The sequence below is a fragment of the Pogona vitticeps genome, chromosome 4 (assembly GCF_051106095.1).
Source record: "Pogona vitticeps strain Pit_001003342236 chromosome 4, PviZW2.1, whole genome shotgun sequence".
NCBI classification, from domain to species: domain Eukaryota; kingdom Metazoa; phylum Chordata; class Lepidosauria; order Squamata; family Agamidae; genus Pogona; species Pogona vitticeps.
In genome coordinates, this window is record NC_135786.1 from 234753018 (window position 1) to 234775299 (window position 22282).

At 39.1% G+C, this 22282-nt stretch overlaps 1 protein-coding gene and 1 pseudogene across 5 annotated transcripts in view; both read right to left on the bottom strand.

Moving 5' to 3' along the window:
• The window catches only part of PTK2 (protein tyrosine kinase 2), a 256954-nt gene that overhangs the window by 198950 nt on the left and 35722 nt on the right, over nt 1–22282 (bottom strand). For 4 of the 5 annotated variants that reach the window (XM_078391688.1, XM_078391687.1, XM_078391685.1 and 1 more), the window contains one exon: nt 14290–14316. The exons of the other annotated variant lie outside the window; for it this stretch is intronic. Coding sequence is in view for 1 of the 4 variants with exons in the window: in XM_078391680.1 (XP_078247806.1) it covers nt 14290–14316 (27 nt within the window). In the remaining 3 variants the exon portion in view is untranslated. The remainder of the gene's footprint in view (nt 1–14289; nt 14317–22282) is intronic. 5 annotated transcript variants of the gene reach the window in all.
• LOC144589370 (U2 spliceosomal RNA) lies at nt 4608–4808 on the bottom strand (annotated as a pseudogene).

Sequence of the window (22282 nt, forward strand, 5' to 3'; positions counted from 1 at the left end):
CTTCAAAAGTGAAGAGAAAACACACCATTTGTTGCTGGAGATCATTTCAAACACAAAAATAGAGCCAGCTTAGCCAGGCACTCTAATTCAAAATTATGGGTTTCCACTTCTATCCTAGTTGAAACAAATCAAAATAGACAACCACACCTCTTCAGAACTCTGAAAAACAAACTGCTCTTTACCTCCAAATCTCAGAAACACAGCTTCTACGTTCCTGTTAATAGACTGACCAACTATTTAAAAAAAAAAAAAACTCCAAGTCACAGATGCTCAATTTTAAAAAGGCTGATTGGACAAACATTAAACAATCCTGCCTACTGTGTAACAGTGAGGGCACCATAGAAAATGTCTTTCGCCCATCACTCCTGGATTCTCAATTAGCCATCCTGCAGCCCTTTCCCACTCTAATAAATCTTACATAGTGACATTACGACCCAGTGCCTAGAGGCAGCAATAGTTTGAATGACTGAGATCAAATAAAGGCTTGAAAAACTGAAATCAAATGGTTTGAAGAACTGAGATTGAATATATGGGCAGGATTTTCCAGAATGCTCCTACTGAGAAAAATGACTGTTCTAGATGTGGTTGTACTCCCTCAGAAGGAAGATGGTCTTAGATTCCTCACTATTAGGAGACGTTCAAGGGATTTCAGTGGCAAGGAGCACCTATTGCCAGCCTTTACTGATACACCAACTGCACCCTTTCCTGACTGGGGCAGCTTTCTGTGGTCCATACGCAGGTAACTTAGTTTACTCCAATGTGTTTCATGTGAGGGCACCCTTGTGTTTCATCTAGACTGAGACTGCAGCTTCTAGATCTCTCATGTAAGAATTTTCAGTAAATGCAAAGGAACAGAAGACATACAATCTGGATTCAGAGGAGGATTTGCAAACAAAGAAGGAGAATACTTGGGGAAAGACATTTTGATAATGTACACTTACTTTACTGACTACAAAAAATATGATGAAGTTCATCACAGCAGTTGATAGAGCTATTGCTAAACAAAAGACACTTGATTCACAATATATCCGTATATCTAGCAACATGTCCTGGCAACAAAAAACTGTAATGAAAGCTGGCTGTCAAAGGAAATCATGATCAGAAAAGGAGTACAAAAACATGCATACTTTCAGCACTGCTTTTCAATTTGTACTCTAAGAATATCTATACAACAGCACTTGATGATACAAAGGACAGAATGACTGTCAGTCGAGAGCTTATCAACGACATTCAAAATATAGACAACAAAGTATTACTAGCCAACAATTTTGTAGCAAATATTATCCACGACTAAGGCCTATAAAGTAAATTACAAACACAGCCTAAATAAAGAAAACCAAGTTCACAATAATCAGTCAAATGGAAGCATCACAAGAAAGAGAGATTAAGATCCAAAATGAAAATGGGGTAGATTTTCACAGATATAAGTACTTTGGAATTTGGTTAAAGGAACAATGGAATCAGAAGCACAGAATAACAGAACAGAGATGACCCAGAACAGCTCTTTTAAGATAAAAATGTGCTAGGCAACTAAAACCTAAAATTGGTGTTAAGAATGCAGCTTGTACTACTCTGATTTCCCCTATATGGTATGAAATAGTAGCCAGAAAAATGGAAGAATCTGAAATGCTCATGTATTTCTCAAATTGAGAGGATGACTAATGAAGAAGCACTAAGGAAAATTAATAAAGACCAGAAAATTATATAAACTACTGAAACTAGAATATTTTAGTCATGATATGTGACATGAAAAGGTTACAGCTGATCAATCAAGGTAAAAGAAATGAGGCAATAAATGAAAGAAGAACAGCATTTTGGCTGCAGGAGCTTTGTATGGGAACAGCTTTGTATGCCTGTTCAGTGGATACACAGGAGTGGCGCGCTGCTAGAGTGACTTGCAGTGACTGGCAGATGAATGGCTGAATGCTCATTCACTGCCAAGATACAAAGTATTGGGGTTTGGTCTGTGAGACAGGTTAGAGTAGAATTAGAGCTGAAAGGTAAACAGAAAGATACGTTTGTTTTAGAGCCATTCAGGAGAAATAATCTGTGGTACAGTTTATCAGTAAAAGTCTGTCTTGAGAGCTTAGAGGATGTGTGTCAAAAAGTTAGAGACTGTGAAGAAGTTATTCTGATCTTGAGTTATAGAAATAATACTTCTACATTTTTTGTTGTTTTGATCTTTATCATTCATACCTTAGAACCTACCTCTTCCTTTATTCCAATTACCTGTGGTCCCTCAATAAACTCCTTTTTGTTTGTTTAAAACAAACTCTCCACAGAACCAAGGAAACTTGGATGCAGCAGGGAATCACTGCTGAAAGGAGGTCTTAAGAAGTCCAGAAGCCATACATTCCCCTCGCCCGGTAACTGGAAGGCTGCACCCACTTTCATGACCTCCCTATTTTCCCCCCCAGCAAAAAAGGCGTGTTTTTAAATTTTATTTAAATTTGCATCCTCCAGTTTTTCTTTAAAAGATAATGTGAAGAAATCTAATCATTCAATGGACCTGACCTTGTTTGTGTAAAGTCAGGCTAAAAATTATCTGATGAAAATCTAAAAGAAATATTTCCCAGATAATCTGAGAACAGTACTGACTCTGTTAGTATGCTAATGCAGTACTGTAGATACAAAGAGATATAGCCTTGGAGGGTCAACAAGCCAGGCAAATAAACTAATAAGTAGACATCTTACATCCTCTCTCTCTTTCAGTGTTTCCTTTGTTGCAAAAACTCTAGGTCCCCTTAACAGCCTACCTCAAGCACTTTTGGAGGGATGTAAGAGCTTCTCAGTGGCCACTGCCAAGCTCTAGAAGTTCTGCCAAGAAAATGTAGGCTGTCTTCTTCTCTATTCTTTTTCTTCTGCCAGCAAACAAAGAGGTTGGCTACACAGGGGTTTAGCACACTCTGTAGCTCCCTGCTGGAATGGTTGGAAGTACTCTTTAAAAATGTCAACTACATGATATTCTTATTAGGGCGTTCCAACCCATCCCTAATGAGGACCAAATCGTCTCAGAATGCTCCAGGATTGAAGTCTACTGTTTATTTGGAATCAGTTGAGATAAACATGGTTTTCTTCGTGTAGATAGTTCCAGTGTGGGACTTTAGGGGTGTTCTTCCTGCACACAAAAGGGGGGAGGGGAGTAGAAATCAGACAGATCTCTTTGTTCTCCCACCCCATTCCACTTTTTGCACTTACACATGTGGATGTGTGCACACATAGAAGGGGGCGGTCCAGGTTGCAAGGACATGTGGGGTTTAGTCATTACAGCTAGCCAGTGTGCATAATTTTAAAGCTTTTTGGGGAGGGTGAAATGGGGTGATGGAGCAGGAAAAAATATGCATGGAAGAGTGTATGTGTGTGTACATATCTGTGTGTGCAACACACCAATCACCTCTAACAGAGCCTCTGTGCCTATGTTGTTCCATCACTAGATCAATGGGCCCTACTCAGCTCCATCTGAATTTCTTGCCCCTTCTCCTTGCCTCCCCCACCTCACTTTTTTTTCTCACTTCCCCACGCCAAGCAGGGGTAAGGTTGCCAATATCTGGAAGTGGCTCGCTTATTATGCCACTTCATCATATTGACTTTGGAAGCTAGTGTAACCGCACCCAAAGATATTTTCATTCAGACAGGACTTTGGCACTTATACTAGTCTGAACCTAAAGAGGTTTTTAACTTTTTCAGTGCTGTTATTTATTTACCCATTGGTATGTTTTAATTTGTTTTTATCTTCCAAGAGTAAGGTGTCCAGAACACACATTTTTTGACAAAAAGGCAAGATGTAAGTTTAAGCAATATAGAGCCAAATTGACTGATTTTTGTTTATCCTGCTGGATGTGGCCAGAAAAGCTTTCTATAATACTTCAGATATCACTGGTGGGCCATGTGGTGACAGTTTTCAGAGGTAAAAGGCTGCTCTCCACCATCCTGAGGCTCCCAATGACTTCTACAGGTAGAAAAGGATCCCTAAGAAGCTTTGAAGCCTGCAGTGGATAGGAAACATTAAAAATTAATGTCTATGGTTGATGTCATCATCAGCCTTGACATATGCAGCCACTCTTCACTTAATGACCGACGAGGAGTGGCTGTACAGAGTTGCACAACAGGATTCCGGCCACTGTTTCTTCTGTCTTTTCACTGACCTACAATAGCATTACAATATCCATATGAATATCTATACAAAACAAGAGGAATGATGCTGTACAGTTGTTGAATGGACTATGTTAACAATGCTAGGGATGAGATCTCAGTTTGAACAAAATGGAACATTCAAGAAATCCGAAACTGACAACAGTGGTTAATAATAAATTAACTGCATGCTGTCAAGTCAATTCTGAGTCATGGCAACTCTTTACGGGGTTTTCTAGGTACAGAATGCACAGAAGTTGTTTACCATTCCCTTCTTCTGGGGGTGCCCTGGCAGGAAATATTAACTCAGTCAACTCTAGTATTCTTTATATAACTTCATCCCTTGAGCAAGGGCAGATAGTTTGCAATCAGATTACCATAACTCCTTCTTAAAAGCCATTTTTTCTTAGATTTCTCAGATTTACATTTTAATACAAAAGCAGCTCACTTATTTCTTTAATGAAAATGTTAACACTGCATGCTCATCCCAAAAGATAAAATCTTTTGGGATGAGCATATATATATATAAATGTAAAGAAAAGATGAAATTCAATAAAACAACTTAACTGTACTAGTAAATATAGAGATTTGAAACTGCATCAGCTAGCTTTAAAACACATATGGTGATATAAGAACAGACACTACACTTGATCTTAGCCATTAGACTGAGAAATGATTGCAAAATTCTGTATAGTATCTCATACAGTAAGAAAACAAGTGATTAAATCATGGCCGTAATCACATTAGGAGTTCATACCTAATTGTAATCTGAATTTCAGTCTCTTTTTAATGATCATAAATATAATGTGATTTGTTATTGTATTTTAGTCTTGTACGCCTATTAATGCTCAGCTACGGTCATAACAAGTAAATATAGAACACACAGAAGCCAGAAAAAAGACAAGAAATAGCTAATTAATGCAATCCCACTTGAACAGAATGGAGGCTCTTTTCGCATATCTATTTATAAACTGAGATTTGTGAGAAGGTAGCATTTAGAGTCTAGACTGCACTTTTAAACACACTGATTATTGAAGAAAAAAGTGCCCTCAGAATAAGGATATTGTCAGTACCACTTTTTCAATGTCATATTCTCAGTCCAAAATCCCAATAAGGCTTATCCATACAGAAATGTTCAGTTATCTGGAATAATAAACTTGCTGCAGAATTTGAAAAACTGCTAACATAAGACGTTAATCAAAATGAAGAAGACCTGTGAATAAAATATCAGAAGATTTTTCAAAGCAAAAGAAACATTACTTGTGGTATGGATGGAAAATAATAAGATTGCAGAGTAATATCTAACACTGCTAAAATAACTGCACCATTAAAAAAGCAATACAGGTACAGTGGTGCCACGCATAGCGACGATAATCCGTTCCGGAAAAATCGTCGCTATCAGGATTCGTCGCTATGTGAAGAGAAAAAGCCCATAGGAATGCATTAAACCCCCCTTTAATGCGTTCCTATGGGCTTAAAACTCACCTTTAAGCGAAAATCCTCCATACGGCCGCCATTTTCGCTGCCCAGTATGCGACGAATCAGCGCGAAAACACAGCGGGCGGCCATTTTTTCCGGTGGCCATTTTGGAACCACCGATCAGCTGTTTTTAAAACATTGCTATGCGAAAATTGGTAAGCGAAACAGCTTACCGATCATCGCGACATGATTTTTTACCATTAAAAACATCGCAATGCGATTGCTTTTGCAATCGCAAAAAATCCGTCGCTATGTGGATTCGTCATTAACCGAGTTGCTCGTTAAGCAAGGCACCACTGTAATCAAAAGCACAAAGGAGAATGTGGGAAAGTATCAGTAACTGGACAACTAACTATTAATGATACAGAACTGTAGAATTCTGGATGGGAAAAAAGGAGATGTATTTATTAAATTACATCCTGCCTTTCCATCGAAGAACTCAGATTCATACAATACACCATATTTAATCCTCACAATAACAGTGTGAGGTGTTTTCAGCTGTGTATGCAGGACTGGTGTACCACAGCCAGGAAGAATGGTGGCAGGCTGAAGACAAGAATGTTGTCCCTTCTGAAAAGACAGGCCCCTTGAAGGGTTTGCAGTTTCAGTCTGTGTGTGTGAAAAAATCAAGTAGCTGGTTCCTTCATGGATTATGAGCCACTAGTTATGGGCACAGGGCAATACAGTAAAGGGAATGGAAGCATCTTCCAAACTTTACCCTAATATCTGAATGTCCTTCTCTAAAAGGTGCAGCATCCAACATTTTTGCTTGCTACCAGGAGGTGGGGAATCGGCCCTATTTCTAAACCAGCTTTTGGTCAGACACAAGCCAGCTGCCCATACATTTCCTCCTTTTCCCTTCCAAGGCTGTGCTCATTTCTACCTCTCAAAAGCCTCTGAATGGCTTTAGTGAGACAAAACTGCTTCTCAATGGAAACCTCTCCTGTCTCTCTGTGTAACAGCTGCTCCAATACTTTCACCCACCCCCTTTTGCCACAGCGACCCAAAGGACTTCATGCTTTGTACACGCTTGGAGAAAAACAACAGCAGAGCTCTCTCCTTCTTCAAATCTCAGGATTTTCCTCTTTCACCTTCTCATTTATTCTCTCCCATCAGACATCCTATCAAAGCCTCTTCTCCTTTGCTCTCTTCCCTTCTTTCGGGTTTTCCTATATGCCTACCACAGCGAATCGTGGGGAAATTCAGAATCTTACTTGGCGGCAGCACGTTTTCCCCTTTAGAATAAATGGAAAGCCAGAAAGTTTGTACACTGACTCAAGCACTGCTTTGCACAAAATTTGCCCTTCTTCGCCAAAAAAATGCCTCGCTAATAACAGAGGAAATATCAGTCTCCTACTGTGGTGACAGTATTACTAAGGAGGATGGTTGTGACTCGGGACAGCTTATAAACTGAGCATGGGGGTGCTTCTTCCCCAATTTCGGGACAGTCCCCCTACTCCCATCCCAAGCTCCCTATGGCCAGGACTGAAAGCAAGTGCTTTACAAGAACCCAGAAATGTAGTTTAATGCTATTATCCGGTTTTAACAAAATTGAACTTTGAGGGTGGGGTCATTTTTGACTGTGTACACACACACACACAAACACAAACACACAAGTGGTAGTAAACATAGCAGCTTTGTTTCAACCTCTTTTTCTTTAAAAGTCAGAACCCCACAAACTATTTAACAGTGCTTTCAAATACTACACTAAAAGTTGTTCATTACAGCCACAGCCTCTTGCATCTGGCTCCTTTCTTTCATGCTAGCCCCACAAGATGCAGCAAAAAAAAAAAAATTCCATTTATATTCAGAATCTGCCGCACCTCAAACCCAGTACACTATTTAATGTAGAAAAGGCCTTGGTTTCCATTGACTGGCACACAGAGACTCATAGGCATCCTTCAGTCTCAAGAGACTATGGTAACATGCTCTGAATTGAGGAGTGTCCTCTCCAGAGCATGAAGCCCGGGTAAGGTAAAATGGAGGATAGGCTGTTACCCAAGCAGCAGATCCCCCCTCTCCACGTTGCTGAAATGGTCCAATGGAAAGGCAAGAGCCAATACAACTGGTTCCAGCAACATCACAGGAGTTGGCAGAACGACACACAGAGACTATGGTCATAAGTTCACATAGTGAGGTTGCCAACAGGTCAAAAGCTGCAAATCATCATGGGACACTGCATTCTGGGAGGGAGCGAGGGAAGTAAAAATTAAATTACAGTGGAATGAAGAGGAAAGCAAGAATACTCATGGATGTTTGCATATAGCCGTCCCGGGCAGACGTTGTCTAGAGGGGCGGGGTAAAAATCGAATAAATAAATTAAATAAATAAAATATATTAGTGCTGGCAGAAACAGTGTGAGTCCTACATTTACTCAGATTACTCAATATTTTCAGTGCTGATATTTATATACATACATACTTGACCATGTTTGGAGGTTCTAACGGGGGGGGGACAGCTATTGTGCACTCTTGATCAAAAAAAGCCACACTCCTTCTACATGGGATGGTCATCCTCCTCCACCAACCATGCAGCTTCAATAAGGACATACATGGAGCGGTCAGTGATACCTGCCTAGCCAGCCAGATCAGCCAAATCAATCCTGGGGATCACCCTTACACATATACTTTCAATATATACTTTTTTTTCATTTCAAGAAAAAAAGGGGCTAAAACAGATGGCGAGCAAAGTGATAACATGTTAATCTCCCTAGAGAGCATCTATAAAGTTGCTTTTTCCCACTAAATCAGTGTAGACATCATAAAACAAAAGCAAGATACGGTAATTTGCAACTTCTGAAGCTGCTAAAAGGGGCTAATCATATAAACCTTACTCATAAAGCTATCTCCACTTTTGGCTACTCATTTATCTCCTTTGGCATTAAGATCCAATCCATGAAGTTATAAACCCATGGGTTTAGGTCCTTAGGTCTCTACATTCTAGTAAGAAGTGGCTTCTCAGTGCTAACACTCCTGCATGTGTTAAATATTTGTTAGGCACTATTCAGTTATATTTGTATTATACACATACACAGTGCAAAGAGACAGCTATAGGTATTTTAGACAGATATACCTATTTGTAATACTTCGGGTGTTCTCTTAAGACATGAAAAAAAATTAAAATGGAGAAAAACACGGCCTTAAAAATGATATTTTACATAGAGACGATGATAGAAGCAAGATCACCCACTGGATTAATTTGATTAATCCGCACTATTGCAAAAATAAAGCTCAGAAACGGAGCCAGATGCTAAATTAAAATTTCTATCGTCAATTTTTCTGTGCATGCTACAAGATGGCTGAGGAAACTTTACATGCGGATAAAAACACTGGAGCTCAGCCTTCAATGCAGCTCTAAAGTGATAAAATTTTAACAAATTGCCCTCAGAAGCCCCCAGTGACTTGCACTCTTAAATCCTCAAGTCTCATATTCTTGGCCTCAATTAAAAAGCAAGAGCAAAGTAAGTGGCAAAGACATCAAAGCCATCACAGAGATTACAGAAATGTAGGATAACTCCCTTATGTGATGGTTTAACAAACTACAGTACCTAATCAAGTAATGCATTCAGCAGCACATACTCAATCATTCTTACAAAAAGGTTTAACTATGAAATCAAAGAGGAACGGAAATGTTCAGGATGACCTTTATCTGCCAGCAACTACAAGGAGAACAACAGCATCTATATTTAATCCGATTGTCAACTGCACACTATGACCGAGGAGCATTGGAAAAGTCCCAATTGCTACATTGCTTCCCCATAGAGCAAAAGTGCATTGTAATGGAAATGTTCCTCACAAGAAAAGACAGGAATACTAAAGAGAGCTAAACTTGGTTGGTAAGAAGTACTGCCAGGATGAGTGAGAAAGAACATCTCTTTGTCTTCCATTTGCTTTGGTGCCTTTAGTATCTTCTAAAAACCAAATTCAGTTCGAAGTAGTGATGGAAAAGGAATATAATGCAATTTGTTTATTTAAAATATTTTTACTCCACTTTTCTCCTTAAAAAGGAATACTACTAAATGTAACAAAAATAAGTCACACAAAACAGACGCGAAAATGCACCTCTTGTTACTGCAACAGTGTCTCTGCAGCACCATCATATCACCAAAAAATGTTTTCAGTTTTGCAGGGGGAAAGAAAGTAAGGAAGCAACTACACTGGCAAATAATACCGGAATTGTTCCAGGATTGGGATGGTCAGATTTGCCTTATTTCCCATTGGCTATACAACATACAAGTCAATGTGAATCGGCTCAGGATTTTTCTCCTCGATCCTATTTTTCCCTCTTCTGTCTACTTTTATTTGCAGAGAATGTAATCACAGCAATTCAGGTGATGTGACTGCTTCAGCCGTTATAGGAAAGCAGGTGCGAGGGTGCTGGTGGTTGGTAGGGCAGGAAGAGAGGTAGCAAAGTTCCACTCAACTGAGCACCTGTTCAAGAGAACTGAACTACAAGGCACTGAGGATCCAGTTTAGGAGATCTTTGCTCCTAATGTTAATGCCCCTTTTTTTAAGATGGTGTCTGAGCTGCAACAAAGTTGCACTATATCACTAAGAAGACCATAGGGGAAAGAGAGAGAGATCAGGAAATTGTTTGCAGCTTGTTAAGGTACCTCTGCTTTAGCTATGTCTCTTGCAAGTATGAACAGCCACAGTAGAAGCTGCCTTAACAAGCTGCAGCAAAAAAGGACTGATAGCTAATTTCCTCCCCTCTCTCTGCCCTCTCCTGACTGCTCAGCTAAAGTGAATTCTTCCAGGTAAACCTGACTTCCTAGGTGCAAATCCACAATAGATCATTTAATATTTTTGTTGCTATATAGCTGCACATTAAGGGATGTTTATTATCTCCTTACAATTATTCATGGAAGTGTAAGGAGAAGAATGGATGGCATCTGACAGAGAATGAGACAAGCAGGAACGAGGGACGTGTTGTCCCAAAAAGTGCCAGTCCCTTAAGACCACTTTAAAAAAAAAACCTGACATTCCATAAGGAAATTTGGATCGTTCTCTACACACACTTTTTGCGATAGAGTTTCAAAGACCAATGAGTACCTAGAAAATGAGGGTTATAATCAAATATGAATTGGGAACCCAACAGATGCATTAAATGCCTGAATGAGCAGGAAATGTGATGAGACTAAAGACACCTGTTCAAGTAGATCTCAGAAATTCAAAGATCTAAAATGTGGCTACATAAACCTCTTTTAATTTCCTGCCACTCAATATGATACATGTGTAAAGTACAGACAATGCACGGGCACTGTTGCCTACCAAACATTAGCAAGGAAGTACCTTCCCTAGAATTACTGTATATTGTTATGTTAGAAAGGCAGCTCACTTTAAAGCAGAGAATGAGAAAAAGAGAAAACTTCCATAAAGGAGTTCCCTCACAAAGGACTTACCCCCTTATAGGGGAGGGCTGACTGAAATGACTGATATGGGATATAAGAACAAGATCTCACAAGTCAGACATAAATGGGGGAGAGCAGCCAGAATGAGAATGAATAGTACAGTGAGAAAGTGTGTTTGGAATATTTAATAATATTTTGAAGGACATTATAACAGAGAACAAATAAAGGATGGGCAACCTGAAACTCCCTGCCAACCCCAAACGGAATATCAAACGGTAAGGGATGAAGGAAGTCACAGTCCACAAACTGGCAGACCATACTGCCCATTGATGAGTTAACAGGATTAATTGAAATATTTAAAAATGTTCATCCTATTCCATGGCTACACGAAGTGCAAAAAACTATGACAACACATTGTTCAATTTAAAATCACCCCGCATCTTACAAAACGAAACAAAAATCTCGAGGCAATTACTGCATTACAATTTTGTTGTTTGCTGTACGTTCTTTTTTGGCCACAAAAATCAAAGGAATTGATATGGAGAAAAACTACATACAGGGTTCTGTGAAACAGAAAGCAAGCTTACATAAAGAGTTGGATCTAAAAGCGCTCATTGGAGGTTGTGGCGGTTCTGCCATTTCTGAACTTGCAGTGAAGGCACTGAGAAGTGTCAGGATAAAGTTTGAATTTTAAGTCAAAATTGGCAATACTTTCTGTTGAGTGATGGGGGTCCCACTTCCTGAAAAATCTGTGGTTTCATGAAGGCTTAAAGGATCTTTGCTATGTTTACTAGTGCACAGTTTAGCAATGATAAAAACAGAAGACTCTCTATTTTATGTGAACACTAGGTGTTCTGTTTGTTAAACATCAAATACTGCCTTTCATGCAATATTTCCTGCATAGGCCTGAAATTTTCAGTCCATATTTTCCACATAAACCTAATATTTTCAGTTCAGCATTCAAACTCCATAACATGCCTACTGAAATTATGAAGGCCTTCAAATACATACTGAGGAATCACTAGCTGTTACTGTAACTAGCAGAGCCCATTAAACTGACAGAAACTCCAGAGGGCCATTAAAGTGCTGTTGCTTCCTTAGGCTAGTTCGGATGATATTACAGTATAAGCAACTAAGCTTCAGGACTCCAGGCTCACTGGCTAAAAGCAGCATTATGGGGCGTTCTGCAGCAGGAACTGCTAAACTAAGCACAAGGCTTTGTTCTAAAGTTTGTCTAGCGTGTTCTCCAAAAACAGGAAATTTCTCTTCTGTGGTCTGTTTCTCTCTCGTAGATTTCCAGATTTCCCGCCCCCACAACTACCACAATTCACCTAGCCAGAATTCTGGCAGCTGTAGCCAAAAAATCCAGGCCTTTAGAGGAGTTTCAGCACACATACACACACCTGATGTTCTTCTCTGCAGCCACTGCAAAGGGAGAGAGTGTGTGGAACTTGCTAAACTCCATGGGAACTTCACTGTTAGGTTTTTAAGTGCCACAATGTACCAAGCCTAATGAGCACAGAGACTATCAGTCCCACAACGCCTTGTAGTTCCCATGGAGCTTGGCAATTAATTCATAGGACCACCGTACACTGAAAGCAACTTGATAGTTGCTAAAGATGAGACTTTTCTCAAATAACCCAATCTGAGCAGGTAAAGGTAAAGGTAAAGGTTCCCCTTGACATTCTTAGTCCAGTCGTGTCCGACTCTAAGGGACAGTGCTCATCCCGTTTTCAAGCCGTAGAGCCAGCACTTGTCCGAAGACAATTTCCATTGTCACATGGCCAGCATGACTAAGGAACACCGTTTTACCTTCCCACCAAGGTGGTACCTATTTATCTACTCGCATTTGCATACTTTCGAACTGCTAGGTTGGCGAGGAGCTGGGACAAAGCGACGGGAGCTCACTCCGTTGCGTGGATTCAATCTTACAACTGCTGATCTTCTGACCCTGCAGCACAGGGGCTTCTGCGGTTTAGCCCGCAGCGCCACGACATCCCTGAGCAGAAGGTGTGGTAATAGCAATATTAGGCATTCCAGATCATCAAAATGAAATCATAGCAGATACCTTCAAACCACTATCTGAGCATTTCTTTATTATGATGTTGTATACAGTATGTAACTGAGGGGTTTATATGTGAAGAGTGGTTGAGAGTAATATCATCAGGAGGTTAAATTTTGTTACACACTTAGATTTCTAGCAGGGTCACTTAAGGACAAATGTCAAAGCTGAGATTCAAAATGCACCCAACTTCTTAAGGAACTAATGACTGCACGAGTACAAGAGAATCTAAAATCTCAGGAGTGCATCCGCTACCCATCAGCTACAGAGAAGGGCAGCTATTGAGAAAGAGCAGTAGAATAAAGTCACACTAGAGGAGGATCTTTTATAGACATTGTTAGTGGGACACAATCTAAGTCTATTTTGAACAAGACAACAATGATGAACTGCATCTCACAATATTATATTTTGAAAATCAACCATGAAACAAACCAAAACAAATCAAAAGATAGCGCTATAAGAGCGGCTCCCAACCTTGGGTCCCCAGATCTCTCAGAAGCCTTCACTACTAGCCGCGCTGGCCAGGATTTCTTTGAGTTGTAGTCCAAGAACATTTGGGGGCCCAAGGTTGGGAACTACTGTGCTAGAAATTAAGGCTTCCAGGTCAGAAAGGTTAATCAGCCATTGTGGAAGAACAAAGCAGTGCTGTCTACTAATAAATCTACGCTGCCCCATTACTGAAGAAGAAACAGAAGCTTTAATGCAGACAGTTTGTGCTGACAAATGTTAGTAACTGAAATGTAAAAGTACGAAATAAAGTAGAACCAAATATCACCAGAGAATTTGGACTAAATGAAGCAGGAAAGTGAATCACAGAGTTTTACAAAACCAACAATTTGCTTATAACACACAGATGCCTGAAACAACCAAATGGATGACAACATACTTCCAATTGTTAACAGAAGATGGGCAGCAGAAGTAAAAGATGGGAAAAACCGGTTCAGATGCAGCCTTTCAGCGACCTGCCCACAGGGTCAAAAACTATTCCTGATGAAATACTTAAGTACTGATTCATGCACAATTCTGCTGACTTCTATCCATGCTTCTGAAATGGGGCTGTACTCTCAACTTTTTCTGGCTATGCATATTAACTCTAGTATCTTCTCATCTAGGAGAAAGGGTGCCATCTGGCTACAATACAGAACACTACCTAGAGTCCAACAAGAAACACAAAACAAGCAACAACAACAATAACAAAACGACCAAATTTCAAAATTTTGAAATTGAAATAGATAAGCTACCACATGTTATTAAAACATGATCTTACCTGCTGAAAAGGAAAGTCTGGAAATATCTGAAATAATTAAAAAGAAAGCTGTATTAATGCAACCAAAATTTAATGTATTCTTTTTTTTTACCTTAGTATATATATTTTTTATTTATTAGATTTCTATCCACCTCCTGGGAAATAGAAGGGGAAGATATGGAGGCAGTGTCAAATTTTATCTTCCTGGGCTCCATGATCACTGCAGATGGAGACAGCAGCCCTGAAATTAAAAGGCGCCTTCTTCTTGGGAGGAAAGCGATGACAAATCTGGACAGCATCTTGAAAAGCAGAGACATCACCTTGCCAACAAAAGTCCGAATAGTCAAAGCTATGGTTTTTCCTGTCGTGATGTATGGAAGTGAGAGCTGGACCATAAAGAAAGCAGACCGCCGAAGAATTGATGCCTTTGAATTGTGGTGCTGGAGGAGGCTCTTGAGAATCCCCTGGACTGCAAGGAGAACAAACCTATCAGTTCTAAAGGAAATCAACCCTGAATGCTCACTTGAAGGACAGATCCTGAAGCTGAGGCTCCAGTACTTTGGCCATCTCATGAGAAGAAAAGAGTCCTTGGAAAAAACCTTGATGTTAGGAAGGTGTGATGGCAAGAGGAGAAGGGGACGACCGAGGATGAGATGGCTGGACAGTGTCTGCGAAGCAACCAACATGAACCTGACACAACTCCGGGAGGCAGTAGAAGACAGGAGGGCCTGGCGTGCTCTGGTCCATGGGGTCACGAAGAGTCGGACACGACTAAACGACTAAACACACACACACAGATTTCTATCCCGCCCTTTTAGACAAAGTGTACTCTGGGCGGGTTCCATTAAACATTGCAAACTAAAACAGTTAAAAACAATTCAAAACAATAGTGATTAGTAATGCTTAGTAATGCTCAAGATGGGAAAACAGAAAATTATAATAAAAATAAAGTCAAGTATTGACAGGAGGGAAGGCCTGCCTAAAGAGTCAAGTTTTTAATTGGCTCTTAAAACCAGTTTAAAAATACTCTTAAAAACAAGTATATAAATTCTGAAGTTGGAAATATGTATACTGTATCTTACTCTGCTACTGATAATTAGAGGAGAGGAAAGAGAGTAACTACACAGTGCTCACATAACTACTCAGAGGTTGCACTGCCCAAGTCTAAAACCTATATACAGTGGCAGCAGAACTGGGTGTGTGTGACAACTGTATTATTTCATAACTGCTAAAAAGCATCAATTAAATGTAACAAAAAATCTGTTCCCATCACATACTTTAGTATTTTTATGATGTTATCAGTATATGATGAAGATTGAAACTATTAGGTATTTCAAAAGGAGACATTTTAACCAGAAATTTTTAAATGAAGCCTATGAAAAACTGCTAGTTTTAAGATGCAGTTGCATTAGCTTCAAATAATAATGAAGCAGTCAACATTAACTCAAGATGGAAATAGAAATAGACAGCAGACAAATTATAAACATGTCAATTCAGACATCATTCCAGTCTCCAAGTTTACTCTTTATTTGTGGTATATGTGTTGACAGGCAAAGTTTACAACCAAACTGGAAACCAGAAGAAAGAATTTTGCTTGTAAGTATACTTATAGGCAACTTTTTAAGTTCACACACCACAATAAGCCAGACGGTGACTTACAGAATTCTGCCTTGTTCTGTCCAAGCCCATCCCAACTAACAAAATAGTCTGTCAACCAGCCACAAATAGTAACTAGAAGCTATTGTTTATTACTGGCTTCCAAACCTTGGCTTTTTTTAAACCACAGTTTCTTCTTTGTAAACCCCAAACTGTGAGTTATCTCTGGCTTGGTTCCACAGTTGTTTTTGCCACAATCTGAGCTAACAAAAATATGAGAAACAATTAAAATAAAACGATGTTTGTCTGGCCATGTGCAGAATAAACCCTGGCTAACTCAACAAAAAAGGCAACATGCAAACAAGGTCATTGTTCATGGCTGTTTCATTTTGATGTGACATTAGAACTGATACAGATCATTATCATTTATCATTACTGGGCCACTCCAGGGCCATAATACTCAGAATGCTGAACAGATGCAAAAATAATTTTAAAAAGAGTATAGTAATCATAGCCCATTCTGAAAGTCTAATACTGGTTTTTATATTATTTCTTCATTATTTGCAGCATTATTTGAATAATTTAAAATTATGAACTTGTATAAAATATAGGTAAAGTTGAAATAAAATTAAAATATTAACATGATTAGACTATTTTTGACCAGAAGTGGGGTACTTTAATAGCATTATGTTGGCCATTTACTACATCATCTTTAGTACATCTTTAGCCGCCTAGAGTGGTCGAAATGACTAGATAGGCGGGGTATAAATAAATAAATAAATAAATAAATAAATAAATAAATAAATAAATAAATAAATAAATAAATAAATAAATAAATAAAAATACATGTAGTAGGGCATAAATTGCATGCATATAAATGCTGTATTCATTGAATTTCTCCATGTTCGCAGAAAATTTGCCCTGTATCCTTACTTGTTTTTTTTTTAATCTTCCTACTTTCTTTCAAAGTCTTATTAAGTGACTTCCTGATGGTCCAAGCCAGAATCTTGTCCTGGTAGGAGACACTCTTTAGCATTCACCTATTCAGTAAGGTGTGTTGTTTTTGCTCTTCATAGATTTAGCCTACCCTCTTCTGGTTTAATATTTAGAGCTTGAGATGGAAAATGTATACAACTCAGAATGTTAGATCTCTTTCTGAATGATTAAATTCCATAAAGTGGATTGTAGATGTGATTCCTGCAAAGTACAAGAAGTCCTTACTGAGAAAGGAAACTGACTGGATACTGAGACTGAACACTCTAGCCCAGAGATCCCCAACCCATGGCCTTAGCCGGACCGGGCCGTGGAGACAGACCTCCCCCCCACACGCACTCCCCCCTGCACAGCCCCTTTGCACATGCGTGCGCGCCCGCATCTACACGAGTGCTCCCCCACCCCTTCTCGCATGCACATGAGCATACCGAGTGTCACATCACCCTTTACGCATGCGCACAAGCGTCTTCCCACTCCTTCACGCATGCACATAAGTGCCCGCATGCCCCGCATAAGCAAGCACCCGCTCACATATGTGTAAAAAATGTTGCTATATAACCACATTAGATCATGTTGTGTGCATATTCACTAATACTATACTATTTGCAATTGTCCCTTGCTTGCTGTTTATAGACTAATTTATTTCTATTTTTATGTTCAGCTCCTGAAAAAGACACATCAAGCTTTTCAAACAAGAATAAAGTTTATCACATCTTTTTTATATCCTAAGGCCCAGTCTCTCTTGGAATTCAGCCACATTCACCAATATCAGTCACTTATGATTGGGGCCTGCATCTACTGTGTTTCCCCAAAAATAAGACAGGATCTTATATTAATTTTTGCTCCAAAAATGCATTAGGGCTTATTTACAGGGGATTTTTTTTTCATGTACAACACGCTACGTTTATTCAGATGCAGTCATGTCATCTTCTGGTTGCTGCACAATGGTAGAGGCCATGGTTTCACTTAACTGGGCTTATTTTGGGGGTAGGGCTTATACAGTGGTGCCTCGCTTGACAGCGATAATCCATTCCAGCAAAATCGCTGTACAACTAAATTGTCGTCAAGCGAAAGGTAAAAAACAACATTAGAATGCATTAAAAACCGGTTAATGCATTCTATGGGCAAAATACCTCATTGTCCAGCCATTTTCCAGTGCCTGTTATGCGAGGAATCCGTCGTAAACACAGCAGGGAGCTATTTTGCACAGTGGGCGGCCTTTTTGAAACCCGACAATCAGCTGTTTTTAGATCATCGTAATGCGAAGAATCAGTTCACGAAGCAGGGAACCGATCGTTGTGAAGTGAAAATTGCCCTTTGAAACATCGTTTTACGATCGCAAAAGCGATCGCAAAAAACCCATCATAAAGTGGATTTGTCGTGGAGCGGGATAATCGTTAAGCAGGGCACCATTGTATTACGAGCATCCTGAAAAATCCTACTAGGGCTTATTTTCAGGTTAGGTCTTATTTTGGGGGAAAACAGGGTACTGGGTTTGCTGCAAGTGGCTACCTGGAAGTCTACTTAAGGTATTTCACTGTTTGCACTTGGGCTCCCACCTTATACAGGGGCTTATCTTCAGCACTCAGTTTACAAATTTTGGGAAGAGACTTCACTGGATACTGACAATCACCTTAATAAATATTCTCAGATTTGCTGAAGAATGTTCATGGTCTCCATACCTATGTCTTTCATAAGAACTTTCATACATCATTTTCACTGAGAAAAACCTTCTCCAAATCATCACTTACTACCAAGACAGAGTGATGTAATGAGAAGGAAATAAGAAGCAGGCAGGAAGGAGCACCACAAACTTCAGGAAAGAAGTCTCAAGTTGCCTCCAGCAGCAGTTTCTCAAACTTCTGAGGCCAAAAGAAAGGCACATACTGTTCTAATGAAAATACATTCCCTCTGATTTATTTTCCTTCAGCAAGGCACATTTTGAGAACTGTTAAATCAATGAATCTATTGGTCATTCTAATCCAATTGCATTTATTCTATAGCAAAGGTACAAAACAGAGGAATACCCTAACCCTAACCCTTTAAATCTGTTAGTTTGTCCATTATTAAAACATTTCTATGAAGTGGCAAATTCATACTAGAAAATACTCCATTGAAGCCTACATGGAGGCATTCAAAGGGTTTCACATTAGAAACATCAAAAACATATCACATGCCCCTATGGAGAATAATGAACTTTCTTCGCTATAGTCATCTGAAATTTATTTTTAAACATTACTGAAATAAAAATGAGCCTACCGTCGGTAGTCAGACATCAGATTCTGATTGGTGTTCATTAAAGTTTGTATAATGGGAGTGAACTGATGATGTGCCTAGGTGCATCTCAGTTATGCAATCAGATGCATTACCAGGTACCCTAGAGAGAACTGCTTTGGCCTTAGCATGTTACACAAATTTCACATGAACAGGATGTTCAGTGTTAAGTGTGAAACCAATACACTTGGTCCATGTTATTATATTATATGAGTTCCCAGACCTGAAATCAACTTAGGATTTAACCAATTAACCAAAATTAATTTGTCACACTTGCTGTTGCAGAAGTACCAACGCTTATGTTTGTATTATCTTTTAAGTTATTTTTTTTAGTATGACATGTAATTCTGAATGCTTAGTATTGTAAAATACATAAATATATGTAAAAAGTGGGAAAAGGCTCACACATATCAACACAAAACTGAACAACCTGAATGGTTTTCAGCTAACTATACAGAACTTAGTTTTGTTACGCCTAGTACTGAATTATCAATCAACCAAATCTTGTTTGCACTGAATGTCATCCTTGACTTATCTTCGAAACAGATAGTGATTAAACATTCACCAAAGAGTGATAGGCCAAAGTCACATGCAACTTCCGATACTGGGCAGTACAGAGAATTTAAGCGTATCGCTATCTCTTAAATTTAACAAATAAATAGTCTCCAGAAACTAGAGATACTATAGATAGTGAAGGTTTTTTTTTTGGGAAATATCAGAATTAAACTGAAGCTTAGAAAAATAGAACTTAACAGCTTTTAAATTAAAACTTATTTAAATCTCTGCATATTTTTTAATGTGCCATTAATTTGGAACCAACGTATAGCAACTTGATGGGGCCGGGTTATGAGAAAAGGAAGCCAGATAGGGCTTGAATATAAGAAAAGTCATAGAACTTTAAGGTTGGGAGGAGGCTGGTTGGTCAGGCAAAGTTAACCTAGAACATTTCCCAAAGGCTGAGGAAAGGCCACAGAAGCAGCCAGGTGTGTTTTTAAAGTGTTAATAAAAGCAAATGGCTATTCTAAGAAGGACTTGGTTTATAGTGAGTAGTTCATTGACTGAAAACCTCTGTGGTGTCCTGGATCATACACTGGTAATGAAATAAGTACTGCCTTTGAATAGCGTAACCAATAAGCTTCTTCGCTCATCAAATTCTTCTGTTCTGGAATCTGCCTTAGTTTATTTATAAGTATTCCTAGGTCTTGGAATAACTGATTAAAGGAACCTTACAAAGATTAAATGGCATCAGCTCTGTACCCAGACATGAGCAGAACCATTACAAAGTTGTACTCAAATCAGACAATCTCTTCCAAAGGACTACCAATGGTATCAAAAGGCATCAACAGAACTGTATTCCCTTTCTCTCTTGTGGCAACAATCCTCCTCACAAGACCCCCTCCCGAATTCAGTTTCAATGCCAAAACTAGGCCTAAACTTCAACTGAAATAGATCGTAATAATCTGTTTCATACAAGACTTCCTGGAACAGTCTGGCCATTACCCTCTCAAACACCTCACCCATGGAGGAAATACCAAACACCAGCATACAACTGTGTGCATCTTCCAGATGCTGTGATGCTTGTTCTCAGAAGTGGTCTCACTACCACAGCCTTTAGGACAACACCCTAAAGGAATTCACAAGGAAGAATTTATAATCTCACAGATCTAACTGGTCACAATACCCAAGATGTAATGACCCACAGTCACCATGCTACCAAATTGTGGACCTGTATATTTTATCAAGCCTCAACATTCAAAGTCATTCTATCAAACAATATACTGGGGAGAAGGGGTAGTTTAATTTATTTATTGGTAGATTTAAAAATTTTTTACCATCCATGCAGCAGAAACCACTACTCTGTGAGGCTTACAACAATACATAAAAATATATTATACAATGGTGCCTCGACTTACGAACTTAACTGGTTCTGGAACTCTGGTCATAACTCGAAATGGTCGTAAGTCAATGCACCATTTCCCATAGGAATGCACTGAAATGCAATTAATGTGTTCCAGCCGAAGGAAAAAAATCACCCCCCCCAAAAAAAAAACAACCAACCACTGCAAGACCCATCGAAAACGTGGGGGGCTAAGAAAAGCAAACAAACCGTGCAAGACCCTTCGGAAATACAAAAAAATCAAAGCAGAAAGCAAACAAACTAAGCAAGACCCTTCGGAAATGCAAAAAAAAGAAAGAAAGAAAGAAAAAGGAAAAAGCAAACAAACCCAACAAGACCCATTAGAAGTGGGGGGGGGAACCCAAAACAAACAAACAAACAAACCCTGCAAGACCCATCGGAAATGGGGGAAAAACCCACAGAAACAAAAAAACCCTGCAAGACCCATCACAGCACAGAAACATAATCCCACCACCCAGCACAAAACCGTGCTGCAAAACCCACTCAGAACAGTTTTTAAAAAGCAGAAAACAGCACCTTACAAGGCAGTCCAAAGCCTCCTCCAATTGCACACATTCTAAGTGTTGGGGCGAAAGAGCTACAAAGAAGCAGCCTCTTCGCCACCAACGGTTAGCAATTTGAATTCCCCGCCTTTTCCCCTGCCTTTCTCTGGTTGTAACTCCAAGCTCTGGCCACAAGACAAAGCAAAATTTTATGGCCGGAGCTGGTCATAACTCAAAATGGTCGTATGTCAGGATGTTAGTAAGTCGAGGCACCACTGTATTCCAATTTACTCTATCTCGTTATCTTTAAATTAGTGAATATCTGTAAAAAAAGAAAATGAAATTAAAACTTATTACAGTTAACACTGCTTAGATACAACTGACTGATGAATGAAGCCCCACAGCAATTCTATGTATTAATAAAATCACTTGGTGATTTATGTCGTAGCAGATCACACTCTTGAAACAGAATAAATTAGGCACACTTTTAAAGCACTGGGTTCAATTCAGAACAGGTCACACTTAACAGAAACCTGGTGCAAAGTTTTTAAAATTAGGCATTGCCCCAACATACATATATTTCAGCATGCAAGAAAGGCCTTCAGAAAGAATTTCTCTCTTAAACTCAGAAAGTTGGGATAGAAATACCGTATTTTAAATAAATAAAATAAATTTAAATAATAATTTTGTAATCAAGAACAAAAATATTCAGGGTTATATTTAATAAATGAACAAATAGCACCACAAAGTT